Below are 21,391 nucleotides of genomic sequence, written 5' to 3'. Positions count from 1 at the left end.
CGACAGTGCTTTTCCCTGCCCACCAAGTGGAGAAAGCTAGGTGAAGCTTGCTCATTCCTCTCTGTCCCCATTCCTTTCCAGCTGGAAGGCCAGTGCACGGCCCTGCATCATGACAAGCATGAAACCAAGACTGAGAATGCCAAGCTGAAACTCACCAACCAGGAGCTGGCCCGGGAGCTGGAGCGGACCTCCCGGGAGCTGCAGGATGCCCAGCAACAGCTGGAAAGCCTCCAGCAAGAGGCCTGCAAACTCCACCAGGAGAAGGAGATGTGAGTCTGGCCTCCGTGCGTCCCTGTCACTGCTCTCTGGCTTCCTCCCCATGGTGGGTGTGCCATCTGCCCTCTTGCCCTGTCCCCTTGCCCATAAAATGGAATGGGGCTCCTTGCTCCCTGAGATCTCTTCTAGGATCTGGAGACTGTTAAGTAGACCAGTGAGTGTTATGCTGAGCACTGCCTAGTATGACAGGAAATATACAGCTCTTCTTGGAAAATTTATTGTGTGATCAGAAAGACATGTACTCGAACCAACAAATATATTTCAGTCTGAGAAAATGCTGAGTAAGCAGACAGACCAAACATGACTCATAGTTCAGAGACCTGGGAGACCAAAGGGCACGAGAGTGAATCCGAGGACTTGGGAGGGTGGCATATGATTGGACAGTGCGATGGAATGGCGGCCAGGGATCTTCGCTCCAGCTCCGCTGCTTTTTCCCACCAGTCTCTGTGGGCCCGGTGCAGGGAAACCCCCATCTCTCAGGGCCTGCTTCACTTGTGAGTTGCTTTTGGGGTCCAGCCATAGGGTTTGGTTCAGCTTGCAAAGTAGGGGAACACCTATGTGTTAAGCTGGAGAAGTGGCTGGAGAATGACAGCATTTATCTTGTCATTGGAGTGTTAGGTTTTGAGACCAAGTGCGCTCGGAGACGCAGGGAGAGGAATCTCACTTGTTTATTTATTCCTCTATTTCTCCGTCTGTATATGGCAAATATGTATTGAAAACTACTCTGTGCCAAGTACTGTGCTAGGCATTCAACATAGCTCACGTCAGTAATCCAACACCATCTCATATGGCCTTTCCAGCAGCCTGACATGGCAGGGACGCTTACAATCAACTTTGACTTATTGATGAGGACACTCAGGTTCTGAGGTTTTTAGTAGCTGTCCACGATGCTTAGCACTAGACACATTTGCTGAATTCTCCCAGGGAATAATATGCCAACTAGAAAATCTTTACTCAGGCATTGGACTGGCTGTGTGAATTATTCACTGCTTTGTTCACATACTCATTCCTTGAGTCATCCATCCATTCTGCAAAATGTTTCTGTGTGTCTAGTCCTACGCCCTGTGCTGGGTAGGATAAGCCTGATTTCAGAAGAAATGGCAGCATTACTTACCAATGCTTGATGTTATACATATGTTCACTGTCCTTGTTCAAAAGTGAAAGCCCTTACTCTGGCTGACTGTCAGCAAAATGTTGGTCCACCAGCCTAAATCAAATTGTCCTGCTGTCTGGTTCATGGATGGTGTCTTGTGGGATTGATTATCTAAGATGAGAGGGAAGATGCGTTTGAATTTAAAGTTTTACCCTAGTGAGATATCTCTAGTTAAACACACACACATACACACACACACACACAGGGGTGGGCAAAAGTAGTTTTACAGTTATAAAATAAAAAAATAATACAATAATAAATAAGAATATAAGAATAAACTCTACTTCATTTCTCACAACTATAAACCTACTTTTTTCCCACCCCTATATACAGTATATTTACACATGTATATGTGTATGTGTATGTATATATGTATATGTATGTATATGTGTATGTGTACATGTATGTATATGTATATGTGTATGTGTATATGTGTGTATGTATATGAATATGTGTATGTATATGTATATGTGTGTATATGTATATGTATATGTATGTATATGAATATGTGTATGTATATGTATATGGGTATGTATATGTGTATGTATATGAATATGTGTATGTATATGTATATGTAGTATTTCCAAGTAGCTGACTTAAAACAAAATTCCTCCATTCCAGTTCTTAAATGACCAGTGGAAGGACAATATATTTCATTGCAAACAAGCAAAATTAGTTCCACCTCACTGAGAACAGGTCAACAAGGCAGAGACATTTAACTTTACAAACAGAATTAGGGATTCAGGCTCTAGAAATTCAATCAACTTCTAAAAGCAACAAACATCTGAAGGCACACACATCAGAACAGCAAATGGAAATGAGCAGCCAGCGTGGAGTGCCAAATCACAACAGGAGGACGGAATCTTTCCCGAGCCTCATCTTAATTAACCAACGCAGGGATTCAATCTCTGGAGGTTGGGAATTTAAAAAAGGGGGAAGGAAGGTCAGGAGGAAGAGATAGATGATTCCAGAACTTTTATGACTTGTTTTGGAGAAGTTTGCCATGTCCTGTACCGTCAGAAAGTGGCTGAAGCCCAGGGGAGCGAGGAGCAAGTGCTGTCCTGTCCAGGGAGGTCAGGAGAGGGGGCAGTGACAGCCTCAGCTTGTTCTCTATAGAACAGTGTCCCAGACCCACAGTACTAATAGGACCTTCATGCTCTACCCATCTCTCATTTTATAAATGAAGAAACTAAGGCTCAGAGTGCTATAGTGACCAAGCCAATGCAACATAGCTGGGTAATGCCAGAAAACGGGACAGAGCCTATTTCTGATGTACTCTGCTTTTTCTGACAATGTCTTGCTGCCTGATGCTGCTTCAGAGAAACGGAGGGAAAGCGTGAGGTTCAGAGATAAATAGGCTTAGTCATTTATCAGCTAGAATTCTGAATGGGTAAATTAATTTTTCTGTTCTCTGAAGATGTTCAAGGAAGAACTAGATTTTAAACTAAGATAAAGAAAGAACAATCAAGCAGAGAAGATAATATAAAGATGAAGGTCAGCTGAAAAGCAGTGCCTCTCTGTCTGTTTTGTTAATTAACTCATATTTGGAGTAGTTTATGGTAAGACACAAATTTCTTTCTTTTCTTTTTTTTTTTTTTTTTTTGTTCAGTGAGAGGAGGGGAGGCAGAGAGACAGACTCCCACATGTGCCCAGACTGAGATCCACCCAGCAAGCCCACTAAGGGGCAATGCTCTGTTCATCTGGGGCGTAGCTCCATTTCTCAGCAACCGAGCTCTTCTTAGCACCTCAGGTGGAGGCCATGGAGCCAGCCTCAGCCCCTGGGGCCAACTCACTTCAGTTGAGCCATGGCTACAGAAGGGGAAGAGAGAGATAGAGAGAGAGAGAAGTGAGAGGCGGAAGGGGGAGAAGCAGATGAGCACTTCTCCTGTGTGCCCTGACTAGGAATCAACCCCAGGACATCCACACGCCAGGCCAACACTCTACCACTGAACCAACTGGCCAGGGCCAAGGCATAAATTTCAAATGACAAAAAAAGGATATACACTCAAAAATAGGTTCACCACCACAGCCTGCCCCATCATTCCTGGCCTTCAGCCACCGAGAGGTCATCAGTCATGGTTTCCTGTGGAACCTTCCAGAGTATTCTATGCATATACAAGTAGGAGTGTTCACACACACACACACACACACACACACACACACACACACAAATACATCATTTAAAAACAGTAGCACATTATTCTGCATTTCCCTTCATTTTTCACTTGACAATATATTTTGGAGTGTGCTCCATATCTCATCCATTTCCTGAAAACAAAACCAACAGCAGTACCCTGAAGGCAACCATAAACCCCTCACCAACCACTCCTGCGACAAATGGAAAGTTCTTGCCCTTCTCCTTCACATGGTACCAATACAAACTTTTAGAATGTCTAGGTTAGAAGGACTTTCAAGGTCACTTAGTCAAACACTCAAGTGACATTTTTTTAAATGTTTTTCTTTTTGTTAATGCAAAACAATCTGTGTATGTGTGCCTCTGTGTGTATGTGTGCCTCTGTGTGTATGTGTGCCTCTGTGTGTATGTGTGTGTGCGGTTGACTCTTGAACAATGTGGGTTTGAACTGTGCAGATCTACATAGCTCGTCAAAGTGGGTCTGAGCAGTTCAAATCCACATTGTTTGAAGGTCAGCTGTGTTTTCTATACCTGGTTGGTCGGATCTGTGTAAGTGGAGGACCAATTTAAGTTATATAAATTTTAAGTTATATAAATTATATAAATTTATATAACTTAAGTTATATAAATTTTCAACTGCACAGCGGATTGGTGCCCCTAACCCCCGCATTGCTCAAGAGTCAGCTGTACACCTGTCTATATCCATCCAACTGGAGGTATGTTTCCTAGACAAATGGACAGCTGTATGTTTGCACTGATATGTAATATAATATATGTGTATGCATCTGTGTGTGTTTGAATAGCTCCAGCGGTCAGCTGGTTCTGTGAAAACAGGGCCAGAGAAGGGCTGAGACACCTTGTTATTTAGGAATTGGCTCTTCAGTCAAACACCCTGTGAGAACCCAGACCTGAAACCTCCATTGAGTTCTCCCCCTTAGCAGGGAAAAGCTGTCTGCTCCCTGCTGCCCCCAGAGAGAAGCAGGAACGGGGCAGGACCCGGGCTGATGGGGTGGGGCGGGAGGCAGGTGTTGCACAAAGCCAGCCCGGCAAGCTTGGCCCCCTGGGCACAGAGGCAGCCAACAGGCAGCTCTGATTCTGCTAATCAGAGCAGAATCCTAGATGGGGGGTTGGGGACCCAGTGAGGATAATGGGAAATACATTGTTTTCCCTCAAGTTGAAATGAAATATAATTGGTAATAAAATGTTAGGAATTTGTAGCTCTGCAGGAGCCAGAGAAGTTTTGTTGCTTAATTAGGATTGTCTGAGGTGAACTTAGAATTTGATTCAGTCTGTTATTGTCATAAATTGACTTTATAATTATTCTATAAAGGGAGAAAAAATCACCACAGATATCTCTTCAGGAATCAGGTCACTGAGCTGGGTGCGAGTCTTAGGGACCCAGTGAGCTGGTTCTGTTTGCACCACCTCAATCATGACATTGATGGGGTGGCAGAGGGGTGACTGTCCTTGCTCAGCCCAGCATGTGCTCAATCCAGGTGTCCTGACAGCCTATGGCAAGTGACAGATTTATCAGGCTGTAAGATGCTCCCTACATTACACGCTGTGCAGTGGTTTGGGAATGTGAAGCTTTGGGCCCTTTGCATGAATCAGGGTGCAGAGCACAGAGGGAAGGCTGGAGGCAAAACTGTGACTTTAAGCAAGGGTTATGTTCCAGTGTCCCTCAGTTCTGCCTTCCCTTTCCTCCCTGAGTGGTGTTGAATACCTCTCTAAACTACTCCTTCCTTCCTTCCTTCCTTCCTTCCTTCCTTCCTTCCTTCCTTCCTTCCTTCCTTCCTTCCTTCCTTCCTTCCTTCCTTCCTTCCTTCCTCCCTCCCTCCCTCCCTCCTTCCCTCCCTTCCTTTCTCCCCTCCTCCCTTCCTCCCTCCCTTCCTCCCTCCCTTCCTCCCTCCTTCCTCCCTTTCTTTTTCTCTTCCTCTCTCCATCCCTGCCTTCCTTCTTCCTTGCCCAACCCTCTTTCTGCCCTCTCTCCGTTCTTTTTCCTGCTGCTGCTCGTTGCCTCTGCCCATGCCAGGCCCCTCAGGAAGGATACATATGTAAACAAACCAGACAGAGAACCGCCCCACCCACCCCGCCCCACCCGGGCCTCACTAAGTTGCCCTCCAGCCACCCCATGTAACTCAGCCTCTCTCTCCCTTCCTCAGAACTCCTGATATGGTTGACAGGCTCACACCATGATATCAACGACTGACCACAACTGATGCATTAGATCTCTGCTTTCTAGCTAGAAATAAAAAAAAAATCCTAAATCAAAGAAATGAGTGACCCATAGTGGAAGTTCCAGATGTCTGGGAACAGATTAGAGATTTGGGGGGAAGATGAATCAGGAAAATGATTCTCTGAGAACTGGAAACAAAGTAAACTAGCACCGGCGGAGGACGGGGGAGGAATACCAGTCCTACTCTCACCCTGCACAACGGGACTGGAGGCGAGGACTGCTTCTAATCCCTCTGGGTGAATGCTTGAGCTCTGGGTGGCAGGACCGTTGGGAGCCTGGGAAAACAGTGCAGTTCTAGAGTCCTGTTTGCAGGTGGCATGTGGGTGGGTGTGGGATGAGCCGGTTTGGGGCTAGGAGGTCTCAGTTAGAACCCTGGGTCGTTTCTGTAAGCTGGGAGAGTTATCGAGCCCCTTGGACTGTGTCCATAAAATGGGGATAATTTTATGTTCCCAACAGGGTGTCACTGATTACTAACTGGGTTCACAGCTGTGAGCACTTGCACATGGCAGGTGCTCTCCCAAGGAAGGACGTATTCTTTATAAAACCCTCTGTCCTCGGCGTGAGGCACTGCCTGCTGGTTCCAGTCGGAGGGGCCCTGGGCATCCAACCTCAGCAGGGCACCTGCTACCCTCGCTCAGCGCCCCAGAAGCAGCTCATCACTGCTCTTTGCCTCCTCAGGGAGGTGTACCGCGTGACGGAGAGTCTGCAGCGGGAGAAGTCGGGGCTCCTGAAGCAGCTGGATTTCCTGAGGTGGGTCAGCACTGCATGTGTTCTGAGGGCACCGCCCAGTCCCCTCAGGTTGGAGGGCCAGTCTGAGTGTCCCCTGCCTGCGTGCTGGAAAAACATCGCTACCGAGAGTGCCCTCATTTCCCTTGTCCTTAGCGTATTGTTCGGACAGCTGGGTTGTACCCTGTTTGGTTCGTTTGTGCACACCTCTGTGGGGAGGCTCTGCCTCCTTCCTCTCGCAGCACCTTGTACAGCCCTTGCTCAAGTGGAAGAGGATTTACTGAACATCGACTCCGTGCCAGCCTTAGTATCCCTGTCATCATCAACAAAACTTAGGAAAGGAGGGCAGTTGACAATACGGGAATTAATGGAGGAAGAAGTTGATGTCGGAGAAATGAGATAACTAACCAGAAGTGACCCAGTTCCTCATTGGTGCAGATAGAATTGAAATCCATACCTGTTGGATTCTCTTTACCCCGCCATCTTCCTTTAATGTCTGTTGATTGAGCACAGGCATACCTCATTTTATTGTGCTTTGCAGATATTGCTTCTTCTTCTTTTTTTTTTTTTTTACAAATTGAAGATTTGTAGCAACCATGCGTCCAACGACTCTATTGGCGCCATTTTTCCACAAGGCTCAGATGATGTGTCACATTTCTTAGCAATGTAGTACTTTTTAAATTAAGGTTTGTACATTTTTTTAGACATCATGCTATTGCACACTTAATGACTACAGTGTAGAGTAAGCATTACTTTTATGTGCACTGGGAAACCAAACAATCCGTGTGACTTGCTTTATTGCGATACTGGATTTATTGCCATGGTCTGTAGTCTCCCGGGTCAGCTTGAGAAAGTCAAAATGGAGCACCGGGAAAGGCGTGTCCTTAGCCTGCTAACCTCGTTGTAAAGTCAAAGCTCATTGGCCTAGAATGTGCCAAAAGCAAACAAAGAAGCCCAGATCCCACCAAACCTGTGTGAGGAAGGATGACATTTTTAGCCTTGCCTCTGAGGTTTCTAAGTGATGCACCCACTGCACGCCAAGCACGCCCTGGGGAGCAGGGATGAGGCAGAAGCACTTTGGATTCTGATTTGAAAAGGGCAAGTGGTTTTTGAATCAGGTACATTATGAAGTTTTTGTTTTGCTTTTTTATTTGAAAGCAAGGTAAGGTCAGTGTGTCTGACATCCACGATGCTACCTACCAAAGTGAAAAGTGCTTCAAACTGCATTTATTTCAGACTTCCTGCACTCAATGCATGACTCAAGGGGGCCCCAAAGGCCGGGGAGAGGAAAGGGGATCTTAGGTGGCCAGGTTCTCTTCCAAGTAGGAGAAGATGTTGATTCTTAGGAAGGCGTTAGTGAAAGGAAGAGAACAAGATGTCCAAGGACAAGTTTTTGTGTGTTTTCTTTTTCTCTTCTTTCTATTGTACTTAGAAAAAAGAAAAGGGCAGATTCACCAGGAGCGAGCTGGGGGAATGACAAGGCAGCACTCAACAAGTACTTAGAGGTCTTTTTAACCTAGGGGAGCAGCGTTTGTGCAGAATCATGCCTGCAGCTGCCGCGTGGTCACCAGGCTTAAACTCTGCCAGCTGGTGGAAGCCAAGATGAGGAGGAGAAGGCCCCACAGCAGATTTTTCCTCCTCAGTGAAATCACCAGCTTATGACCCAGAGCAATGGGGAAACAGAAGTTGAGGGAAGTTGAAGTGGGGTGGGGTGGGGAGAAGAGTGGGAACATGAGGGGAATTGGTGGTGGAATCAGAACTCGGCCGGAATGTGGCCGGGTGAAAGAAATGGGGCAAATGGAAGCACTTGCAGGACACTCAGTCAGAAACACACACTTTGCAGCTGAATCTGGGTCAAGACCTAGGACTGCCCCTCATTGCCTGGTCGGACTGTGGACGGCTGACTTAACCAGTCAGAGTCTTCCTCTTCTCCTGCCCACCACACAGATTCTTTTGAGAATTAGATGATGGATGTGAGTGGCAGTCACATCAGGGGAGTGATGTGAACAAAAGTGGACACAGGTAACAAGTCTAGCATTTCTTTAAATACTTAAGCATCTGCGTGGAGATGGCTACACAAAGCATGAAGTGACAGCAAACTCCCCGATAAAGAGGTGGCTGCCTAGGGCTCCCGAGTCCTCACCCAGGTGCAAGGCTGCTGACGCCTCCGCCTGCACTGAGGGAGGGTCTTTGTCATGGGATGCCCCTTTTGCCGTTCTCAGGGCTTGTAAACAGCCTTCCTCATCCCTCCCAACTTGTTCTGAAGGCTCTTGCTATGTGCCTGCCTGCTCACCAGATGCATTCAGCTGGTACACAGCAACCCAGCATGTTTCCAGTGTGTGCTGCAGACCAGGGAACTGAGGCCATTACTCCTGCCTGGCTCAGAGCTGAGCCTGCCAAGCGCAGCACACTTAGCGGGGTGCCTGCCCACGGTTCGTGCCCAGCCAACAACCATGTTAGCATGGTGATGGTCAGAGCACGGCTGTCCCCTCCACTTTGGAGAGACCTGGAAATGTATTGCAGTATAACATTTCTTATAGAGCATCACTTGTCCTCCCTTCCCTATCCAGCTACTTTCCAGTTCTGTTATCACTTCCAACAAAACTTTTAAAAAGGATGTTTGCACTTATATTCACTGTCTCCACTTCTTTCCTCACCTTCTCACCCTCTGGCTTCTACCACTATTCCACTGAAAGTGGAACCACTGGCCAACATATCGCTTAAAATATTGGCCACTTCTCGGGGCCCCACCCTTGTCCCCAGCAGTCTGTTGTTAGCACAGCACCTACAGGATTCCTTTGAAAACCTGAGCAGGTCAGACCACTGCTCTGCCATCCCACACCCACCCCCCACAGCTCCATCTCTCACTTGGAGTAAAAATCGGCCGATCCCTGACCTTGTCTCTGATGCTCTCCCTCTGAGCACTCTGCTGCCCTTCATTCTGTTCCTCATGTACAGCTAGTATCCCAGCCCCAGGCTTTGCCCCTGCAGTTCCCTCCAGTTGCACTGCTCGCCCTCCAAAGGCCTAAGAGCTCCTTTCTCTTCCTTTAAGTCTCTGCTCAGAGGCCTCTCCTTGGTGAGGCCTCCCCGACTACCCTACTGAAATGCTATCCTGCCCTCTGATACATGGTGTTTCATGTTCCTGCTTTATTTTTCTTAGCAGCAATTATATCTGCACTAAAGTACAAATTCCCTTCTTTTTTTCTTCTTTCCCCAAGTGAGAGGAGGGGAGATAAAAGAGATGGACTTCCGCATGCGCCCAGATCAGGATCCACCTGGCAACCTTGTCTGGGGCTGATGCTCTGCCCATCTGGGGTCATGCTTGCAACCGAGCTATTTTTAGCACCTGAGGCAGAAGTTCCACAGAGCCATCCTCAGTGCCTGGGGCAATGTGCTCAAACCAATCAAGCCATGGCTGTGGGCAGGGGGAAGGGGGAGGCAGGGGAAAGAAACAGAGAGAGGAGGGAGGGGGCAGGGAGGAAAAGCAGATGGTTATTTCTCCTGTGTGCCCTGACCAGGAATTGGACCTGGGATATCCACATGCTGGGCCAATGCTCTACCACTGAGACAACTGGCCAGGGCCTAAAATACACATTCTTTGAGGGCAGGAACTTTTTCTTTTGTTCATTGGTGTAACCTTGATAGCTAGGATAGTTCCTGGCATTTAGTGGGTGCCCAGGAGACACTTATTGAGTGGACTTATGCATGAATGAATGGTTCAGAGAGAGTGCACAGACCCCCGAGCAATTCACAGGCACAGCGGGAACTTCTGGTCACCCTCTAGGGGAGGGACCCCCTGTGACAGCATAGAACAGTACACAGTCTGAAGGGCCCTTCTAACTATCCCCTGCCCTCTGAGCTGATTCACATACAGACTGCTCTCTGCCATTAACCACAGTCCCTAAGGAAAGAGGTTCTACATGCTTCCCGGGCCTTCCAGCCAAGCCTTCCTCTGTGCTCGCCCAACTGGCTGCTATTAGCTCTGTTGACCACAAGCTCCATATTTGAATAGATTTCCTTTTTCCATCACAGGGAAAGGAACAAGCACCTTCGGGATGAAAGGGACATATGTTTTCAGGTAAGTCCCCGGTGCCCCCTTCTCCTGGGAAAAGATGAGGACTGTGGTCCAGTGACAGCCAGAACCTGAGCCAGGGACTGGGCAAGAATGTCCTAAGGCTTAGGGTCTGGTTGCTCCTTTTTGTATGGGCGGAGAGGGAGAGAGAGAGAGAGAGAGAGAGAGAGAGAGAAGCATCAGTTCATGGTTCAGTTGTGCCATTGATTGCTTCCCATATGTGACTTGACTGGGGCTCAAATTGGTAACCTTAGGATGGAATTAGTGCCCTGAGAATCAAGCCAGTGACCCGGGGTTTGAGCCAGTGACCCCCAACTGAACCATTGACTTTAGTGCTCCAGGACGACACTCTATGCCTGTGCCACCAACCAGGACATGGCATATGCTTTTTTGAAAATAATAAAATGCAGGGTGGCCTTCTGGGTAACAGTGTGTTAATTTTCCATGAAGTCACATACTTCCTTCCTGGCACAACATAATATTTGGGAGGGTCACACATTTCTTGGATACAGAAATGGTAGTTCTACCCATGAGATGGCACAATTGAAATGTCATGATCACTTTCAAACCAAAATATTGTTTTTTCTTCATTAAAATTTTTATCTCTTGATGTAAAATTTGCATTTTACACTGTCAGAATAAATTCAAAATGCATGTTTTACAGTTTACATAGTTGATTTTATGCCCAATTTTTTAACCCTATTGGGACCCCTGCTTTTCCATATTTGAGCACCACACTTGCATACTTTCCCAAATAGCATGAAATTCTATATTTATGTAAAAATCTCCCCTTTGGGCTACATTAAACAATATCTAGGATCCCACATTTCCTTAGTTGTTTTCCTTTTAGGCAGTAGATTTTTAGATACTCTAAAGGAAAGGAAAATGGGGGTAGGACTGGTTGATATAAGTTTTAATGATCGGAATTATCACACCATGAATTTCATGAGTCCTTGGGCACGTCACTCACCCCCTTGGACCATGACTCTGACACCACATTAGGAAAAGGAATTCCTATCCTTTCCGCCCACCTTATTGTAGGGATTTTTGAGAAAAACTCTTGGAAGGAGGAGGTCTTGCACTGAACCCTGAGCTGAACAGCGGCCTCAGTGCTGTTCGTAAGAGGCAGCTGGTCTTCCCTGAGTGAGGTGCCTGGTTTATAAGTGCAGATCCTTGAGGGGCCTTGTTCCACCATTTCTTTCCCATCACTGGCTGGCAGCAGACGTCTCTGCTGCCCACCTGTATGTACTGTTAGAGCAAGACATCAGCCCACACATTTGTTTGAGGATGATAACAGTTCTAATTCTGTTAGAAGGAACACTGAGCTTATTTTAAAACTTTCAACCAAATGTCATCCCTATCCCTTGACCTTTCTATTCCTTACCTGCCCACCTCACTTTGCTTTGGAAAGGAAATGGGTATAAGAATCCTCGGGGTGAGGTGGGGGGGGGGTAGAAGAAAGAAGCATGAAGTCATGTTCATGCTGGATAATAATTAAGGATGAATTTGGAACCAGTTACAGCCACTCCTTTAGGGACCCTGGGAGTCCTGCCAGCCCCGCCCCTGGAGGAGTATCAGGAACCGCGGGGCGGCTGCTTAAAGAGAGTCTTCCTGTGATCTGCCTGCCCTCATCTCCTGGAAGATGTCAGTTAGGGACTGCTAGGCAGCATGGGCATAGTGGGTGGCTGTAAGCCCCCCACCCCACCCAGGCTCTCTGTTACAGATGTGTGAACAATTTGTCCACACCCAGCCTATGTCCACCAAAGGTTTGAAATACCCTGTGCTAGCTTTGTTGCTGTGGACTGGTCACTAAGTTCATTGGTTCTCTGGACAGCTGCTCTCTTTCTTAACTCTGAGGCTTTGGGAATAAAAGGAAGTGGAGCCACATAGGAGAGTATGATTTAAAGAGACTCAGAGCCTTTTCTGTCCATAAACATTGTTCCCATGCGTTCCACATTTATCTCTTCTTGCTTGTCCTCTTGCAAATTACCAGTGTCCCTGTGAAGGACAATACTGTAGACCCCAGGCTCTCAACTGTGTGTTGGTTCATTTAATTAGATCATTAGAAAGGAAGTGGAGGAATTCTGGGGCAAGATGATGGCAAGGGAAGAGCAGGTGAGTGCTAGCAGGGAGACCAGAGTTTGCTTAGAGCCTGACCTACTTGTGGGAAAGTTGAGCCCTTCCTGCTCAAACATTGGGGCAAACCAGGAAGCTTGGATCTGAGGGCCTTTTGTGTTTCTACAGAAAGACAAGGCAGCCAAGGCAAACACAGCTGCCTCCAAAGCAAGCTGGAAACAGAGATCCGGCTCTGTGATAGGCAAATACATGGATGGCAGAGGGATTCTTAGAAGGTAAGTCTCCTCTGTTTGTCCATTCATTGCCTGTTTGTCGGTATTGTACTCACAAAGCAGGCCCTGCGCCCAGGCTGCCTGCAGACTGGCCCTCGAGAAGTGGCCCTGGTGGAGAAACCTGGGGTCAGCTGTGCTCACTCCCCTTGAATCCTGGAAGACATATCCCTGCCTGTTCTGACATCAAAGTGGGAAGAGCACTGTGCAAAGTGAGCCCCTAAGATAACCCTTTGTCTCTTCTGTGTGTCTTGCCCCCGAGTGTGCCTGCAGAGAGGGACCGAGGAAATGCTATGGACCAGCAGAGGAGAGAGCGCAAGACAGGTCAGGGAGAGAGATGGAGGGCATGGCGTGAGCAGATTGATGCACTTGGTTTTTCAGGGACATGACTGTTTCAGTTCTGATGGGCAATTGAAGTGTCATATGGAATCTCCAATACTCAAACCCTTTACAGTCAAGAATAGGATTCTTTTCAATGATTCATATTTAATTAACTCAATGATGACATATTTTGTTCCTTTTGTACAACACATGATTGAGTCTCCAAAGGAGGGGCTTGTTGCTCATTCAAAGAGACCAACCAGTCTTCCTCTTCTTATTGGCACGTGCTCTATCCACACTGATGGTCACAGAGAGGTAGAGGCAGCCAGATCCCTTCCTATTAGATCTGGGGAGACAGAGTGCTCTTCAAGGAGACACAGAGGACAGCAAGCATGAGATAAACAGTGAGGCAGAGGGAGGTGACTCTGGGATGTCAGTCCACTGATGAGTCAAGTCTTTTAAGTAGCTGAACAGTGAGATACAATTTGGGAGCTAAATTTGTGCAATAATAGTTGGCATGTTAGTTCCTCAGAACTGAATATATTTATTGATTGATTCATCCAATAAGCATTTACCGATTGCCTGCTTTGTATAGAGATTGAATTCTGTAAAGATTTTAGAGATAAATTAGACATGAATCCTGCCATTATTATCTATTATCAAGTGCCTATTATATGCAAGATACTGTGCTACGTGCTGTGTATATAATGATACACAAAATAGACCCTATCTCTAGAGGAAATAGACAATGACCAAGTAAGCAGCAACTTATGAACCCTGAATTCCACTAGACTCTGACAGAGGGGATTGCTCTCAGCTTCTGGCACACAGCATTTGGCAGAAAACCAAAAATGAGGTCAGTCATGCTAAGCTGAAAGTATTACAGAATGTCAGTAGTGCTTGAGAATTTCCCAAATAAAAAGACTTTTCAAGAAATGCTTCGCCTGACCAGGTGGTGGCACAGTGGATAGAGCATCAGACTGGAACATGGAGGACCCAGGATCAAAACCCTGATGTCGCCAGCTTGAGTGCAGGCTCACCAGCTTGAGCCCAAGATCGCTGGCTTGAGCAAGGGGTCACTCGGTCTGCTGTAGACCCCGGTCAAGGGCACATGAGAAAGCAATCAATGAACAACTAAGGTGCTACAACAAAGGATTGATGCTTCTCATCTCTTTCCTTTCCTGTCTGTCTGTTTCTATCTGTCCCTCTCTCTGTCTCTGTCACACATACACACACACCAAAAAATAAATAAAAGAGCCTGACCAGGCAGTGGCGCAGTGGATAGAGCGTCAGACTGGGATGTGGAGGACCCAGGTTCAAGACCCTGAGGTCGCTAGCTTGAGCACGGGCTCATCTGGCTTGAGCAAAGCTCACCAGCTTGGACCCAAAGTCGCTGGTTCAAGCAAGGGGTTACTTGGTCTGCTGTAGCCCCATGGTCAAGGCACATATGAGAAAGTAATCAATGAACAACTAAGGTGTCACAGCGAAAAACTGATGATTGATGCTTCTCATCTCTCTCCATTCCTGTCTGTCTGTCCCTGTCTATCCCTCTCTCTGACTCTCTCTCTGTCTCTGTAAAAAAAATAAAAAATATATATAGATATAGATAGATGATAGATAGATAGATATAAAAATAAAAATTAAAAATATAAAAGAAAAAAGAAATGCTCCACTTTAGGACCATTTCAGTGGCCACTTCTTTTCGGGATATAAGGCCTTTGAAAAAACATGCTGTGTGGCCACACTTGCTCACATGGGCACACACATGCACTCTTGTGTGTGTAAGCAGAGTAAGAGTGGATGGAAGTACTAAATATGTTCAAAACCTTATAGAGAGCAGGCTTGTTAAAGTATGAAAGAAATGTGTTGGAAAGAAGACTGTCAGCTTCTATTAAAAACTGTGATTTTCAATGAAATGGAAAAATATTCCTTGTTCTTGGATAGGAAGAATAAACATAGTTAAATGGTCATATTACCCAAAGAAATATACAAATTTAATGCAATTCTCATCAAAATTCCAATGTCATTTTTTAAAGAAATGGAACAAAAAATTATCAGTTTTATATGGAACCATAAAATCCCTGAATAGCCAAAGTAATCCTAAGGAAAAAAAACGAAGCTAGGGACATTACAATACCTGACTTCAAATTATACTATAGAGCCACAATAATCAAAACAGCATGGTATTGGCAGAAAAATAGACACACAGACCAATGAAACAGAATAGAGATCCCAGAAATAAAACCACATATATATGGTTAAATCATCTTTAATAAAGGAGCCAAAACACACAATGGAGAAAAGAAATCCTCTTCAACAAATGGTGCTGGGAAATTCGGAAAGCCACATGCAAAAGAATGAAACTTGACTATAGTTTGTCTCCTTACACAAAAATTAATTCAAAATGGATCAAAGACCTAAATATAAGGTCTGAAACAATAAATTACATAGATACTAAATGAATGGGACTACATCAGACTAAGAAGCTTCTGCACAGCAATAGAAACTGACCACAAAACAAACAGATGACCAATTAAATGGGAGATGATATTTTCAAACAACAGCTCAGTTAAGGGCTTAATATCCAAAATATACAAAGAACTCACAAAACTCAACAACAAACAAGCAAACAATCCAATAAAAAATGGGGTGAAGACATGGACAGTTCTCCCAAGAAGAAATACAAATGGCCAATAGACATACGAAAAAATGCTCATCTTCCTTAGCTATTAGAGAAATGCAAATCAAAACTATAATGAGATACCACCTCACACCTGTTAGATTAGCTGTTATCAAGACAGGTAATAACAAGTGTTGGAGAGGCTGTGGAGAAAAAGGAACCCTCATTCACTGTTGGTGGGAATGTAAAGTAGTACAACCATTATGGAAGAAAGTATAGTGGTTCCTCAAAAAATTAAAAATAGAACTACCATAAGACCCAGCAATCCCTCTACTGGTATATACCCCCAAAACTCAAATCATTGGTACGTAAAGACACATACAACCCCATGTTTATCACAGCATTGTTCACAGTGGTCAAGACATGGAAACAACCAAAAAGCCCGTCAATACATGATTGGATAAAGAAGATGTGGTACATATATACTATGAATTCTACTCAGCCATAAGAAATGATGACATAGGATCATTTACAACAACATGGATGGATCTTGATAACATTATACTGAGTGAAATAAGTAAATCAGAAATAACTAAGAACTGTATGATTCCATACATAGGTGAGACACAAAAATGAGACTCAGGGACATGGACAAGAGTGTGGTGGTTACCAGAGGGAGGGGAAGGGAGGAGAGGGAGGGGGTGAGTTGGAGGGGGCATAAAGAAAACTAAATAAAAGATGACGGAGGACGAGTTGACTTTGGGTGATGGGTATGCAACATAATCGAATGTCAAAATGATCTGGAGATGTTTTCTCTAAATCTATGAACTCTAGTTGACCAATGTCACCCCATTAAAATTAACTGTCTAAATAAAATTAAAAATAAACTGTGATTTCATAAAAAAGTGGAAAGGTCCTTGAATTGCTACAGAGCCTTTGTTTTATATCAAAGAACCCAAATTAAGTCACCATCTTTTGTGAGCAAACAGTGTACTTAATATACCTTTCAGAATAACAACTTCAGAACAGTGAGACATGCATTTTTTTCCTTTCTACTCCAGGTGGTCCTTAGGAGTGATAAATATTGTAAGTAGAGGGAAGAGGAAGGGGCTCCTCTCTCTGTTCTGTGCATGCTGAGCCCTTTGCCTGCCCTCTTCTTCCTTTGACCTTGTCATGTTACCACTTGGTCCCTGTTCCGCTTTCTTCTCCAGTCCTTGTGTGTGCGTGTGTGCCTGGGTGTGTGCACATGTGTAGAAAAGTATGTATCATATTTTTTGCTCTGTAACATGCACTTTTTCCCCAAAAAAGTAGAGGGGAAAATGCCCGTGTGTCTTATGGAGTGAAAAATATGGTATTTTATTAACTATTTTAACACACCATTTGGTTCAGAATATCTTTTTTCCTACTTTCCTCTTTAAAATCCTAGGTGTGGCCCTGGCTGGTTGGCACAGTGGTAGAGCGTTGGCCTGGTGTGCGGGGGACCCGGGTTCGATTCCCGGCCAGGGCACATAGGAGAAGCGCCCATTTGCTTCTCCACCACCCCCTTCCTCTCTGTCTCTCTCTTCCCCTCCCGCAGCCGAGGCTCCATTGGAGCAAAGATGGCTCGGGCGCTGGGGATGGCTCCTTGGCCTCTGCCCCAGGCGCTAGAGTGGCTCTGGTCGCGGCAGAGAGATACCCCGGAGGGGCAGAGCATCGCCCCCTGGTGGACAGAGCGTTGCCCCTCGTGGGCGTGCCGGGTGGATCCCGGTCAGGTGCATGCGGGAGTCTGTCTGACTGTCTCTCCCCGTTTCCAGCTTCAGAAAAATACAAAAAATAAAATAAATAAATAAAATAAAATAAAATAAAATCCTAGGTGTGTGTCTTATGGTCAGTCGCATCTTATGGAGTGAAAAATACAGTATGTGCCCATCTTGGACTTGAGGTCTTCCCTGGCAACACTTCCGTGCCCTGTAAAATGCTTCTCAGCATCAGTTGTTGACAAAGGCCCGAGAGGAACTCCTGTGCTAGGAAGGACCTGTGAGGGCTCTGTGCCTCCTGCTGCTTCTTCTCGTTCTTGATGCTCAGCGCATCTGGAAGTAGAGACGCACTTAGGCTCCGAGGCCTCTTCCCCCTGACTGACTTTCAGGGTCACTGGAAGTGACAGAGAAAGGAAGGTGAGGCAGGCAGGTCGAGGGACCTTGCCGGGCTTCCTTCTGACTCAAAGCCCGTTCTCTGTGGGCAGCTGTGCCTGAGCCAGGAGACATCTGATTGGTGGGGGCTCCTCTCAGAGCAGCTTACACCTCCCTTCCATTGCTGAGGCTGCTTTGTGAGTGTGTCTTTTTTTTTTTTTTTTTTGCATTGTCCTATTTGAGGTAGACAGAGCAGTGGGCCACATTTTGCCATGAGGAAGCTGGGGCTCGAAGTGTCTTACCTAGGGAGACACAGTTGGTTAGGGCTGCACTGGGACCAGAGCCGAGGCCACCTGATGATTAATTAGCCTGGTACCTTTCTTTCCAGATCCTCCCTGCTTCTTTCTTCCCACACTTTCCTTCTCCATCACCCCTTCCTCACAACTGAGAAAAAATCTATTTAGTTGTGTTGTTATTGCTTTATCGCCTCCACTAAGCTGAGCATTTCACGAGGACAGGGGCTGTGTTTGCTCACGGCTGTGACATTAGCTTAATACCTGGTAGGTCGTCATCATCGCAGTCTCCGTCCTCTTCGTCCTCGCCGTCGCCGTCGCCATCACCTTCACCATCGTCACTGTGCCAGGGCGTTGGGTGAGAGAACTAAAGAGCGCTGGCTCTAGCCGCCCCGTCCTGGACTCTGCCTCCGCGGCGTGGCGCTCTCTCATCATCCGTCAGAGAAGCTGTGTGGCTTCCATATTGATACATTTCACAATTTCCTTCCCACTCTCTTTTCTTCTCCACCCCAAAATAGCCAGTCAGAGGAGGAAGAAGATGTGTTTGGCATGCCAAGGAGGAGAAGCTCCCTGGGCCTGAGTGGATATCCGTTTACGGAAGAGGAGACGGGACCTAGGGAGCCGGGGGCTAGGTGCCCACTCCCCCGCGCGCTCCGCAGAATCATTTCCATTGAGGAAGACCCCCTGCCCCAGCTCCTGGATGGCAGCTTTGAGCAGCTGCTGAGCAAATGCCCAGAAGAGGAGGAGGTCTCTGACCAGGGGGTAGAAGGACAGACCCAGCAGGCCCCATCTTCTCAGCTGGAACTTGGCACGTCTCCCCGAGGGCAGCCCGTTGGGGAAGAAGCTCTGTCTAAGGTGAGGGCACATCCCACCTGGTATTAGACATCACTCCTCTGCTTTGCCCCCAAGGCACCTCAGGGAGTCTGATGTGGCTGGTCTTGTGATTCGACGTATTTGTGTCCTTAAATACCACTTTCCCCTCCTTAGCTGACTGTCTTACCTCAGGGGGCCTAGAAAATTCTCCTTGTAAGTCCTCATGTTTGCCTCAGTCCCTACCCTATGCTCTCTTTTCTGATTCAGTGTAACGCTCCAATCCCACATCCCACTTGAGCTCCCCACCCGATCTTACTCTAAATTCTGCGGGAAGAAGGAGACCATAGGAACCATCTTCCTCTGGTTCATGGTGATGACGTTTCACACGTTGTTTGTGACCCAGGCCTGGGAACAAGCTCCTTGAGCACCCTCACTGTCCACTTGACCCTCTGAAACAGAGTTAGAAGAGTCCAGAGCCGTGGGAAAGCGGCTCCTCCCTGTGCACTGGGACAGCCCTTCCGAACCGAGTCCTTGCCTCCTGGAGCATCTTCTTGGCATTGGTCATCACTTTGGGGTCTGGATTAAGATTCATGCCTTAATCACTCTTCTGAAGGGTGGAATGGTAGAGGCCCAGGACCCTGAGGAGGGTGGAGAAATTGGTGGCACCCACTGGTAGGTCCAGCCCCTCCCCAAACCCGTCCTTCCACAACCCCATCAGCACACAGACCTGCACCTGCGGGCACTGGGCACAGATGAGGTTTTCAATATCCCGTGCTTCCCCTCAGTGTGAAAGAAGAAGGCCAGGGGTAGGGGTAGAAGCCAAGCATCATGTCTGTCATGGCATTTGATCGTTGCAGTCATCTGATTAGGCATCAGACATGTATTCTCCCTTCTGGCAGACGGGGAAGAGAAGCCCAGAGGACTCGGCCGGGCCAGCCTCCTCCCGTGCTCTCACACCCTGTGCTCCAGCGGGTGGGGCTGCCCTCCAGCAGGGGACGGACACTGCAGCTCTGAGGAACTGTGACGGACTAGACGCCAGTACCGGCCTCAGCAGAGGCTCTGCTGTGAGGCAGCCCTCTGGGCCAGGCTGCTCAGCCAGAAACTGGGGCAGCCTTTCTGGGAAGTAGTTTGATTGTAGGAATCAAGAGCTGAAAAACACCACACTCTTTGAACTGGCACTTCTACTTCTAGCAATCTTTTCTCAGGAAATAACCAAGGTCAGACAAAGATTTCATGCCAAAATGTAAGTGTATAATAGCAAACAATTTAAACACTAGAAAGACATGAACTATTTCATATTAATTTAGTAGAATATTATACTGCTGTTAAAATCACACTTTCAAAAAAATGGTAGTGACCAGAGAGATATTAATAATTTAATAATATATGAAAAGAATGAAATTATATGTAGTATCGCAAGTCTATCTCAATAAAACATATGTTCATTCATCTATTCTATATGAACATCTATAGTTCTTCAAGGAAAAGGCCTGGCAGAAATGCACTAGAACATGAACAGTGACCACTGCAGATGGTAGGGTAAATTATAAATAATTATTATTTTCCTCCCTACTTTTCTGTGTTTCCTGATTCTTAAAAATTGCATGTATTACTTTTACTTTTAAAGCTTTTTATTTTTAAGTGGTGGGAAGGAAACTAGCAGACTTTTCTCCAGCCTCCATACCCCAATCCAGCTGTCTCACGTGGATTGTCCCCACAGGGGACACAGGTTAAGTGCCTGAACATGAGTAGGAGTTTGCTACACCTGGCAGGTGCGTCCTGCCTGGAGCTGAACCATCAATAAATGTGTTTATCTTCTTTGGCTTGTAAAAACCAAAACAAACAGTGCTGGGCCCAGGGGTGGGGGTCAGGCACAACCTCTGCAGCCAGGACCACGCCTCCCACCCTGGGTTTCTCTTTCCCCACCCGTACCTGGGCCGTACGTGGGCCATGCCTGGGCCATGCCTGGGCCGTACGTGGGCCATGCCTGGGCCATGCCTGGGCCATACCTGGGCCATACCTAGACCATGCCTGGGCTGCAGGATACAGATGCTGCTCTGAGCTTTAGTTTCAAACAAATGACAGCTAGGAGTACAGAGGCTGAGCAGAGGTCGGCAGAGAACCGATGCCCTTGATATTGCAAGAGTAAAGAAAATCGAGCAAGGGGCATAGTTTTTGAGTGTGGAGTACTCCTTTCTTTAAGTTTAAATTCCTATAATTGACCTTGAATTCCTATTTAAGTACTGCATGGAATTGATTTCTCCCCAAAAGGCTGTTAATGGCTTTTCTCTGAA

The 21,391-nt window shown here is 46.5% G+C and overlaps 1 protein-coding gene across 3 annotated transcripts in view; it reads left to right on the top strand.

Moving 5' to 3' along the window:
• The window catches only part of CRACR2A (calcium release activated channel regulator 2A), a 147,121-nt gene that overhangs the window by 103,292 nt on the left and 22,438 nt on the right, over positions 1-21,391 (top strand). For all 3 annotated transcript variants that reach the window (XM_066368601.1, XM_066368603.1, XM_066368602.1), the window contains 5 exons: positions 82-269; positions 6,478-6,549; positions 10,558-10,603; positions 12,842-12,948; positions 18,803-19,139. In XM_066368601.1, coding sequence (XP_066224698.1) covers positions 82-269; positions 6,478-6,549; positions 10,558-10,603; positions 12,842-12,948; positions 18,803-19,139 — 750 coding nt within the window. The remainder of the gene's footprint in view (positions 1-81; positions 270-6,477; positions 6,550-10,557; positions 10,604-12,841; positions 12,949-18,802; positions 19,140-21,391) is intronic.

Source organism: Saccopteryx leptura, chromosome 2 (assembly GCF_036850995.1).
Source record: "Saccopteryx leptura isolate mSacLep1 chromosome 2, mSacLep1_pri_phased_curated, whole genome shotgun sequence".
Classification (NCBI taxonomy): domain Eukaryota; kingdom Metazoa; phylum Chordata; class Mammalia; order Chiroptera; family Emballonuridae; genus Saccopteryx; species Saccopteryx leptura.
Note: the sequence above shows the minus strand (reverse complement) of the source record. Positions and strands in the feature narration are given on the sequence as shown.